The sequence below is a fragment of the Sinocyclocheilus anshuiensis genome, unplaced genomic scaffold (assembly GCF_001515605.1).
Source record: "Sinocyclocheilus anshuiensis isolate Anshui unplaced genomic scaffold, SAMN03320099.WGS_v1.1 scaffold538, whole genome shotgun sequence".
Classification (NCBI taxonomy): domain Eukaryota; kingdom Metazoa; phylum Chordata; class Actinopteri; order Cypriniformes; family Cyprinidae; genus Sinocyclocheilus; species Sinocyclocheilus anshuiensis.
Genome location: NW_015544166.1, coordinates 967,332 through 979,342, shown reverse-complemented (window position 1 = coordinate 979,342; position 12,011 = coordinate 967,332). Strand labels below are relative to the sequence as shown.

At 33.6% G+C, this 12,011-nt stretch overlaps 1 protein-coding gene across 2 annotated transcripts; it reads right to left on the bottom strand.

Moving 5' to 3' along the window:
* On the bottom strand, positions 1 to 11,846 carry slc26a3.2 (solute carrier family 26 member 3, tandem duplicate 2). 2 transcript variants are annotated; one of them, XM_016495999.1, is made up of 21 exons: positions 11,733 to 11,846; positions 7,657 to 7,818; positions 7,132 to 7,271; positions 6,413 to 6,523; positions 5,212 to 5,372; positions 4,959 to 5,123; positions 4,493 to 4,645; positions 4,142 to 4,224; positions 3,585 to 3,732; positions 3,386 to 3,499; positions 2,645 to 2,722; positions 2,452 to 2,547; positions 2,187 to 2,293; positions 1,884 to 1,953; positions 1,628 to 1,720; positions 1,441 to 1,536; positions 1,033 to 1,260; positions 892 to 946; positions 596 to 729; positions 399 to 473; positions 1 to 252 (listed from the first exon to the last, which is right to left on the bottom strand). In XM_016495999.1, the coding sequence occupies exons 2-21, from the start codon at positions 7,785 to 7,787 to the stop codon at positions 208 to 210; spliced, it is 2,283 nt and encodes a 760-aa protein (XP_016351485.1). In that variant the 5' UTR covers positions 7,788 to 7,818; positions 11,733 to 11,846; the 3' UTR covers positions 1 to 207. The 2 variants fall into 2 exon arrangements, with proteins under 2 accessions (XP_016351485.1, XP_016351486.1); XM_016496000.1 differs by lacking the exon at positions 11,733 to 11,846 and adding an exon at positions 8,873 to 8,922.
* Between the last annotated feature and the right edge of the window lie 165 nt (positions 11,847 to 12,011).

Sequence of the window (12,011 nt, the reverse complement as noted above, 5' to 3'; positions counted from 1 at the left end):
AAAATGTCAATATACAAAAGGCACTGATAGTGAACTGATAAGAGCATTTGTTCAACACAAATCCAATAATTTAGTGACATGACACATTGACAATCTCAAGCTAATTCATTCTGCACGGAATACAAACTGCTACATGCTAAATCAAGTTAATTATTATATACACAGATTTTAAAGTACTACATTGTGAAAGTTTCATGTTGGTTCACTTCAAAACCTTGTCTCTGGTTTGGTGTCTGTTTCGACTTCCATGTCCTGCAGAAAATAAAACAGATTAACCCAACTGAGAACTTCTCTCTTGAATAGAAATTGTGATGCACTATTGGAAGAACTATTGCTTTAAAAAATAGTTTTTAATATTATTTCATATTTTAATTCCAGGTGCTTGCTGGGTCACTTACTTCCATTGCTTGGATTTTCAACCCATTGGATGTGCTGCCGCTGTTAATGTGTTGATATTGGAAACTTCCTGAGACCTGTTTACGTAAGGTCAAATCAATGCACATTGATAATTATGCTTTTTTTTTTAATAAATGCTACAAATTAATCTTTGAATGAACAAATCAAGCTTGTACAAGCTCCAAACTGTTACGTTCACCTTCTCGCTCACAGTCTTCGGTGGATGGGACTCATGAATGAAGAGCATTGCATCATGGATGGTCAAAAAGAAGATAGACGTCTTGATTTCATCATCAAAAAATTTACAGTTCCTCAGCTTCTCTATGATATACGCTGCAAAAGACATGTCAAAGGTGAGAGTTACTACACAGTTTTATTATTATATACAATTAAGCTATATTATAATAGCTGTGTTATTGTAGATAAGGGGAAAACATTGTAAAATACACTACAAATACCCTTTAACCTGCAATCTGAAAGGAAAAAAGTACTTACGGTCACAGCCTACTATGTAAACATCAACACTGACGCGTATAAATTCCTTTAAGGCCTGTAAACCGAAGTGATTATGGTTCATTAGAGATGAAAAATTATTAAATGTGCACTTTGTTTTCAGAATGAACACAACTGGCGTACCGCTTTAAGACCCTTGAGTGCAGATATATCCAGGAATGAGACCACAGAGAAGTCCAGGATCAAACTGTGGATGTTCACAGGAGGAACTCGGATGTTGGCAGGAAGTTCTGTATCCCAGTTCACCTGGATCGGAAGATCTGAATAGTCTGTGGGCTTGTCTAGATCCTCCATGTTGCTTTCTTCCTCTGACTTTTCAATGGGCATTGAGCATGTGGCCTGTAATCCGTTCTATATCCGAAAGAAATCAAAGTAACTTTTGATAGAAATCTAAATAATAAGATTTAGGTATCATTTAGATATCTAAGATGTAGGTATCAAAGCTCTGGATACAATACAACTACATTACATAACATTTATTTGGAAGACCTTGAGTTTATTGGTATCATGTTTTAAAACTTCAAGACGTACAGATGTTAAGGTCAGCTCCCCTTTCTTTATCATTTTCTTAATCTTCTTCACTGCCTTATTCCTCTTCCTCAGGATTCTCAAAGGATTAAAGCCCACCTGCCACAAAGTGAAGAGGTTAGATTGTAATTATGTCAGCCGCTAATGTCGTCTGAAGTCAGGGTTCTCACACTGAAACTACTGCACTCACAGCATCCTTCAGTTTGTCTCTGAAGAAATCGATATTTGCGAAGAAAATGGGAGATGGGATTCTGAAAATCTTCACTCCCTCTGGCTCATAGATCTGTAGGAGATTCAGAAAGACAGAAAATGAAGCCAAGGCAAACTTTTGTGTCTTTTGGCCATATGCTTCTTTTCACAGCGCTTTAAACTGTCCTTATCTTGGTCTAGGTCTAGGTAATAGAAATAGCACATAATGATTATGAATGTGTCTGTAGCACACTTACATTGACATAGTCCTTGCGATCTCTGTAGATATCTGTTCCTGAGATATTAGCCAGGACACAGCAGCGTGGACTGAAGAGCAGAAAAGATCAATTGATTATTATCAAAAAAAGAAAAGAACAAAATGACAGAATTGATTATAAATAAGAATATATATATATATGATAGTGATTTAGAAAAGTTGTTTCTTTGCCTAAATCACAATATCTTTAAAGAAGCAGTAAATATCTATGCAATATTCAAATTATCTCCCATTTTATTTTATTGTATTTTTCATCTAGTTAATTAGATCTGTCAGCACTTACAACTGAGCCCTGAAGACCACAGTGAGGAGCTCCAGTCCAAGACCAACAGCAAGTCCTAAGTCCAGCCCCAAGAATATAGCTGCCAGACAGGTCCCCACCCAAACAATCTGGAGAAAAATGACAGAAATCAGTGATACTGTATACCATTAGACAGGTAAATGATTTGAGGTTCAAGAATGTAATTCTCATTCAAATTTGTCTACTTGATTGCACTTTTTCTAAAATCCCTTCTTTGCATTTAGATTTAGAAGTCAAAGGCTCTTACGCAGTCGGGACGGTCTTTCTTCCACAGGTAAGGGACTGTAACCACCTGCATCAACATCCCCTTCAGGTTCACGATCACCACTGCACCCAGCAGTGACTGCAATCACACAACTCCATATTTACCTCAAATCACAACAACTTTTTAAAGCCAATATTTGTGTTTAAAGGATTTACACTTTAAATATGATTCCTACCTTTGGTAGAGGTTCCAACAGAAACCCTATCCCCAAGATTACCACCAGCACGATAATGGCAGAAAGTAAACCGGCTATCTGAAAATTAAATTTTTTAAAAAGAAATTCATACTTTTATTTAGCAAGGATGCATTCAATTGATCAAAAGTAGAAGTGAAGACATTTATAATGTTATAAAGGATTTCTGTTTCAAATAAATGCTGCTCTTTTAAACTTTCAATTCATTTCTTCAAAAATATTAGGCAGCACAACTGTTTTAACATTGATAGTAATAAGGAATGTTTCTCAAATCAGCATATTTGATTGATTTCTTAAGGATCATGTGACACGGAAGTAGCTGAAAATCCATCATCTTAAAAAATGCATCATTTTAAAAATAGAAAGCAATATTCAGTATTCAAATAATATTCATTTACTGTATTTTTGATCAAATAAACGCATCACTGGTGAGCAGAAAAGACTTTCAAAAACATTAAAAAATCTTAACGACACTTTTGAATGGTTGAAAATAACATTTTGACATAACTTTTATGTTTATGAGAAGGAATATGATGTTATATTTACGGCACTGTTCTGTTTATTGTATTATTTGCAACATGTTTAAACTCTTTTGGAACACCAGAGGCCAGTATTTTTCTGTTGCTGGAAAACAAGTTCCCTAATTGATACACCACAGATGCAAAATCATATTTTTGTGTTCCAGCCAAGACGGAAAGCTTGCAAACAGTTTGAGCTGTTTACCTGTGTTTTTCCTCCGGTGCTTTCTTGAACTGCACTTCTGGAGAGAGCCGTGCTGGCTGCCAGAGACTTGAATGCTCCTCCAAAGATGTTGCTTGCCCCAAAGGCAATGAGTTCCTGCGTGTTTATATGTGTCATTGCAGATGTTCTTCCACAGACTGTTGTTTGTTGCATTTTAAATGGAATATTATTCAGGACTTACTTGATTTCCATCTATAATGTAGTCGTGCTTTACAGAATAGACTTTAGCTACTGCAAAAGCCACGGCAAATCCCACAATAGCTATTGGGAAAGCCTCCACTGCTGTCATCTGGAAAAGCTGCAGGCTCGGAGCGATTGGGGATTCAAACCTGGACAGATGAAAATGTGTTTATTTTTTTTATGCCACCTACAGTTCTCTTCAGTTAGCTTTGTGCTCTGAAGCATATGAATTTGTTTTGTTACTGTGTAACAGCTATAGAACCCTATAAAATCATAATAGTTTTTTTTTCTATTTACAGACTCTTTGAAAGTATCTAAATTTGCCAAGATGATCTTTTAGCAGGTATATGCATTAAAAATATATAGTCTTTCTCTTCCTGAAAAATGAACTAAAAATATTGATGACTCATCCTGCATTATAATCTTTTGTCCAATCAAATGCTCTTTATTATGAGAATGCCCTTTACCCTAATACAAATGTGTATTACTTTTCATCATATAAAATTTTTTAACACACACATATATATATATATATTTGATGAAGTTTGTGATGCTTACGTGTTTGGAATTTTCCCCACCACATCCACTCCGTGATTTTCGCTGAAGTTGAATGCGTAGGAGACGCCACATGCGATTACGGTCTGTTGGTAAAAGTAATTAATGATTTTGACATTTAAAACTTGATTTGAACACAAAAGATAAGATGAGACAAGGACATGTGCACTTAGGAAATCATGTGCACTTGAACAAATATTAACAAATACAGTGCTTGGCATGATAGATTGAAAAATATAAATCAATATCGGTTGATAAACTTTATCATGTCATAAAGATGAATAACCTTTCTTAATGTCAGGTTATAGAAAAGGTAAGGTTATATAGGTACAGAAATGGGTTCACTTAACTCACCATAATGACTTCTATGGGGATGGGCACTGGTAACTTTGACTTAAATCTGTCGTTGATCTCCTTTACGCCCAACACCATCACCATCACCACAATTGAAGTCACCAGATCATGGATATTAGTGGAGGTGATCTGGGTAAATACACTCTCAAGAGTCTGCAGAGAAACCAAAAGACAGATTGTTTTACAGGACATTTACATTCAAACAAATAATGCTAGAACTAGTAATACTACAAGCGCTCTTGAACTCAATATATTGCTTATGTTTAATGCAAGCTGTGGGTTTGTGAGTTACATATTTTTTCGACTATTGTTTTACTATTATTTTTTTGTTTACATATGGACGAAAATACACTTTTATTACATTTAAGAGAAATTTGATGGCTTTTTGAAGTGTAGAAATAATCAAGATTTTCTTAGGCAAAACGATCATGGCCACAAGGAGCAAGAAAAATGTCTTATGTCCTACATATATAATAGACAGTGGTCCACTGAAACCCGGCACAGTCAGGCCTAGTACAAACTTGAGCTGCGAAACCAGGATGTGAACCGCAGCTGCGGTGGTGAATCCTGATATCAGAGTATCCGACAGGTACATCACAATAAATCCCACCTGCAGCAGCCCCATACCCAGCTGGAAACAAATAGAACGAAGATGAGCATTGGTGTGATTGAAAACAAACATTGTTTTTACGTTTTTAATGAGAGGATGGTTGATGTACCTGGAATAGACCCACTAGGAAAGTGAGGGAGGCAGACACTAAGATTCTCTGCTCATCTTTCGTCAGGCCCTCAAAAGCAGTGATGTTGGCAGGCGGACCCTCATCGGGCACCAATCTGGTCACTACGGCCCCCACCATGAGACTCAGTATAGGGAAAGATCCTGGTGTGAAGAACAATACTAATGGTGAGTAGATTTACAGTATATCACATGTCATGATAAACAGGCAGAAATAATTGCCTATTTTTGGCATCTGTCTGATTCAAGTTCACCTGTTGAAATAATATAATATAAAATATTACACAAACATTATATGTGACCATGGACCACAAAACCAGTCATAAGGGCAAAAATGAAGTTCTTAGCGATGCATATTACTAATCAAAAATTAAGTTTTGATATATTTACGGTTGGAAATTTACAAAACATCTTCATGGAACATGATCTTTACTTAATATCATGATGATTTTTTGGCATGAAAGAAAAATTGATCATTTTGACCCATACAATGTTTTTTTGGCTATTGCTACAAATATACCCCAGCGACTTGAGACTGGTTTTGTGGTCCAGGGTCACATATATAACACATTATTATTACGTTAATATTATTACTATTTGTACCAATGAAACATAATTTGTTAGTATTGTTGTCATTTTTTTGCTCATTTGAAGCTTATAATAATTGCATAATTGGAGATTTCAGTCAAAAGCTGCACTTAGTAGAAAATAGCTGGACGAGGATGTTCCGAGGATGATCCGTTGTAGTAATAATGATAATGTGCAGTAATATATCATAAAACATTTTATTTTACACATACATATATACATATTATTTATGTGCTAAATAAATATTGTATATTATTACGTTATTATTGGTGTATTTTTGTGTGTTTTGTTTTAATAAGGTATTAAAACATAATTTTGCCAAATAATTTTGAAGATTTTAATCTTTCTCCAGTGAAATACAAAAGAAGCCTCAGAAGCTGTTGAAAAAGCTAGCCGAGTATGTTATGGCCATGAGGTATTTTAATTGAGATCAAGTGTGCCAGATTTAAATTAGAGGCTACTTCAGTCACAATAAACGATAATGGTATTATAGCGTTATATTCAGAAGGGTTTTGCAACAGCTAGACAGTCCTGGTGTGTCAATGACACCAATGTTGTTTGCCTCATTGGCATAATCTGTTCACAAGTGCACTCACCTACAGAAATGTGTCGTGAAGTGCCCAGGAAAAAATACATGATGACTGGAAAAAAAGCAGCATATAGTCCATACCAGGTAGAGATGGATGCCAGCAAACTGAAGGCTAGTCCTGATGGAATAATGGTGATAATTATTAAGCAATCCCTGGAAGCATAGTTAAATAATCTTCATCTGATCTGAAGATGCCCTTATTCAATTACTATACCCTTTATCAACACCCCGTTCACTATTTTCAATTTCACTCAGGGCCATCACAAATGACAATGTTTTTTGAAGTATATGGATGACATAAGCAAAAATTTTTGTTTGAAAGTTAGGAAACTTCAGGCTCTTTACTGTGCATGTGCTAAAATGTACCTTTCTATATAGTTGTCAGCAAACTTCTTAATCTTAAATGCTTCCTTTGCTCAATATGCACTGCATTTCTGGACTATCTTCTGATGACATGTTTATCATTTCAGCAACAGTTCACAGATAAATGCAATTTTCACTTATTTTGACACATTTCGTCGTATCAGCTATCTCATAAAAACTGATAGATACTCACATCAGTCACAGAGCTCAGTTCATAAAGATAAAGTATCATTCCCGTAGTGTAACATTCTTACGGCCCGATATCATATTTTATCTAATATCATGAATCTATTTCAAGAGTTGAGCTTATATTGTAAATGTTGTTGTTGAGTAACTTTCAATAAGAGCTTAATATGATTTTACCTTGTAGTACGGCAACCAATCCAGTGCTGACGCCGGACACAATGTCATTCAACAGCCAGTCTTTGATTGAGTAGATTTTCATCCATCCAATGATAGGCAGAAGAGAAACGGCAGCATTCTTTGCACGTTCGGAAGTACAACTAGCAAACAAATAATAAAAAATAAATTCAGCTTATTAAGAAAATAATTTTAGAGACACTTTTTTTCTCAGCAAATAAAGTGTTATTACTCACTAAAAAAAACGATCTGCTTTTGTCATAGTGTATTTTTATTACATTTTATTATATATGAAAAATAATATATAGTACAATGTTCTAGGTGTATAAAATATACTATATATATATATATATATATTATAGTAGTAATGATCAAAATAACATTTATTATTATTAGATTTAAATAATAATAAAATATTAAAATAAACAGTAAAATAATAAATAAACAATAAAATAATTTCTTACCTCTAACTCTAATTATTACAAATTTCCCTGCACTGCTTAATAAATGTTAGGAGATCAGGCTTACGTGAAGTACTGTATAAAATGGTCCAGCAGTCTCTTGTGTTTCCGATAGACTTTTGCATGTTCGTCTTCAAAGGTGTCTTCTGAGTAGAGTGGTCTGGTCACTGAATACCTCTGTGTTGAGGGTCGGAGCATTTTGCGCTGGTAGGGCAAAAACCCTTCTGATCTATGTGAGGTAACCAAATTAATTTAATTCCTGAATATCTGCTACAGCTCAGGCAACTGTCAAGCTGGATCTCTTGCATTTGTATTTATATTGATAATCATGGAAATGTTGTGTAAGTTGGAGGTGTTTTCTCAAACGCACTATGAGTAAACATCATGCAGCTACACAGTGTGAGTTCACATGTCTGTCGTGATGAGTGTATGATATGAGTGTATGTGTGTGTCCACCTGCATGCTTAGCCTGATATCTCTAAGATACAGTAGATGTTCCCATGGGATTTTCCATAATTTAAGATGCTTGTCTCCTTGTATATAAAAATATTCTTGCTAATTAGGCTTTTTGTTGTTTGTTTTGTTGTCATGATCTATAGTATGTGGTCAGCAGCTCCAAATAACATTCAGTCTTATTGTTTTTAATCTGTAATACCAGCATCCTTTGAAGGTTTCACTGGACTGCTTATAACTTTGTTCGTAAAATTGAGCATTTAGCTTTATCTTTTTGCTTACAATCTTATATAGTTTTTGCCTTTTTAAATCAGATTTTTTATCTATGGAATAGTCTTTTTTTATCCATGGAATGTTTTAAATTAAATTCATATATATACTACAATTCCATTTTTTTAAAGAAATTAATATTTTAATTCAGCATAGATACATTAAGTTGATCAAAAGTGACAGTAAAGAAATTTACATGGTCACAAAATATTTTATTTTTTTCAAATAAATGTTTTGAACTTTCTATTCATTAATGAATCCTGAAAACAAATGTATAATGGTTTCTACAAAAATATTAAACTGCACAACTGTTTTCAACACTGATAATAATAAGATTTTCTTTTCTTTTTTTTTTGAGCACCAAATTAATAATTTCTGAAGGAACGTGTGAAAATGGAGTAATGGCTGCTGAAAAGTCAGCTCATCACAGGAATAAATTACATTTTAAAGTATATTTAAAAAAGAAAACACACTAATGCACTTATTTCAAAAACACTACAAAATCTTACCAACCCCCAACTTTTTAACGGCAGTGCATTTTTGCAATATGATAATCCTACCTGTTCAGTGAGGTATCAAATATTTCCAATTTGCTGTCCCTGTTTTGCTTCAAAAGTTGCAGTGGTCTGAGATCTTTAAGACCATGTCTATTTATAAATTGTTAAGCTTATCATGTCTGTAATTATTAACAGTTATCAAGATACCTTCTTTACATTGCCAGCCACATCTCCGCCTTATCCATGACCATTGTTCTTTCTGATAAAAACTTGGCAAAAGCCAACCGCTTTTCGATTGCTTCCTTTAATCCTCTCATACCTCATAAGGCATCTTAAATCTTTCGATATTGCAGATATAATGTGGGAAACCTATTAGTTTGGATTTAGGTTTTTTTTCCCCATTGTGTAAAAAACTTTTTTTTAATTAAAAATAAAAAATGTTGGCTATTACAACTTTTTTATTAGTTCCAGTTCAGGATGCTGATTGGTCAAAAGAGCATTTCAGTTGTTCTAAACTAATTGATGTATATTATTAGTTACCTCTTTACCTAGTTACTGTGTGTGCTGCATCTACAGAATGACATTCTGTTATTGTTTACATGTCACATCCTGATGCTTAATGAGTTCATGTTTTAATAAAAGTTTGTGTCATTATCTTTTACAAAAGCAATAAGGAACGTACTCTATTGTGTATTGAGTAAGGTTGTCAGGTAGCTTGGCAAATAATAATACAAATATTTTTAGTAAGCAGATATAGCAGATGCTTTTATCCAAGTTACATACAGTACACCTGATAAGTACAGTTTGTACAAGCAAACTTCCTGTTGCCTAACCTGAACTCCTTATGTCATATTAGGAAATTATGCCAGAAATTATGCAAAACTATGCAGCATTTTTTTTTTCAGTGACACACAATTCATTGTAATTGTGAGAGACCCTTAGAAATGGAGATTGTTTGAAGTTCATTCGCATGTGATCCTCTGTAAGACATTGCGCAAGGATGACTGTCATCCTTTTAGAAATTCTTATCATTTACTTACAAATCCCTCAACTGTGTATGATTAGTAATGTCACATTCATATGTTTATCACTAGGCTATTTTTGTTATTCAGAAATTTTTGATGCGGGTGTGTTTGTGTGAGAGTGTACACTGTAAAAAATATTAGTAATTCAATAAAGAACGCGTGTAAATGCATCAGTTAATAAGTTACATTGTTAACAGTCAGTCACATACATCAAATTTAAAAGACAATGCATTTAATTAAGTATAAATTCCTTTATAATTTACTTTTAAATTATATTTTATAAAGAATTAAGTATGCTTTTGCTGTTATTGTTAATAAAATATTACAACTATATTAATAATAATAGAAATATTATGGTTTTCTAAGTAAAATTAATTAACCTGTATGATTGTCAGAATGTTTTACATTAATAAACAAATTTAAATTGCTCAAAATAGTTGGTATATTAACATTATATAATTTACATAATACAGTTATAAATAACCCTGTTTCTTGCCCTGTTGTTGCCTCCAAAAGTAAACATTTGGTCATCATGTCCTTTAATCAAATTTATGAATGAGTATATCCAGCCTTTCGCTTACATTTGAACCTGCAGCTTTTATCATCAAATTAGTGTATACTTTTATGTAGAAGCTGTTTTCTTCAGCTCCAGTAGCTCGCATCAGAACTGGCAGCTCTTTGATATAAGAGGTTTGAGATGTGTCTGTTACACTGAGAGACAACAATGTAAATACTAGATAACTGCATAGATGAGCTGAAGTACAACCGCTTTTTATCAGTAACAAGATATGAGAGAAAAGATGCGCTTGATATCTCTTGATATCTGATATCTTTGATATCTTATATTCCAGCGTGGTGATCTATATTGATATGCTTGTTGACCCTACAAGCAGTAAAACAGGAAAAATAACTCATATAAATGCTATTTTATTTTATACTATAATATACACTACCGTTCAAATGTTTGGGGTAAGATGTTTTTGAAAGAAGTCTCTTTTGCTCACCAAGGCTGCATTTATTTAATAAAAAATACAGTAAAACAGTAATATTATGAATGATTATTTCTATTAGTATATGTTCAAATGTAATTTATACCTAATAAGGAATTTTAAGCAGCTATTACTCTGGTCTTTAGTGTCTTGAAAATCATTCTAATATGATGATTTGGTGTTCGAGAAACATTTTTTATTATTATCAATGTTGAAAACAGTTAATATTTTGTGTAATATTTTTTTCTGGATTCTTTGATGGATACAAGGTTCAAAGGAACTACATTTATTATGCATTATAAACATACTTTGTTTTTTTTTTCTGTCACTTTTAATCAATTTAATACATCTTTGTGGAATAAAAGTATTAATTTCTTTAAAAAAAATCATACTGACCCCAAGCATTGAATGGCAGTGTGTAATACAGATGAATATAATAATGCATTAGACACAGTAACACTAGTCATATACATTTTTATTTGTATTTGATCATATTTACTTGTATATGTAAATATGATATAACGTATTTTCACATTTCTTTTGTCCTTGTATCGTTATCATTACATTATTTATGCGTCATCACTGAGGGGAAAAATTATATATCAGTACACTAGACAGAGATTTACAGCATAGACTTTACACCTAGAGCCATAATAATAATCAGATGATCACTGTGTGATCTTTGCAGATAAGACGTCAATCCTCACCTCAGTAATTAATCAATTTTAACTTTCACTGATGTCATCCCGACACATTACAACATAAGCCTCGCATTAACATTTAATTAGGCATACATTAGGAAAGATGTGTCATTGACATAGAAGTGACCTGCTGTTCTGGTTTAAGCCTTGTTGAATTATGCACTGATGCTAATACTAAAGATCAGAAGAAAGACTTAATACAACATACCTTAGAAAGCCTGGGTCAGTCTGTCAGTGAGTAGTCGGGGATTTCTGTGTGTGTGTGTGTGTGTGTGTGTGTGTGTATCAGGCACACACGTTCTTGTGTGTTTAATGTGCTCAGTTACTGTTACTAAATGTTTTAAGTACACGAAAGGCCTCCAAATAGAGCAACACAGGAATGTCAACAGAAATTACACAAGTGCTTTTTTTGTTGAGCTTGTAATTTGTTTCATTTTAGGCAAACTGCAAGTCCCCCCCCCCCCCCCCCCCCCCTCTGTGTGGCGTG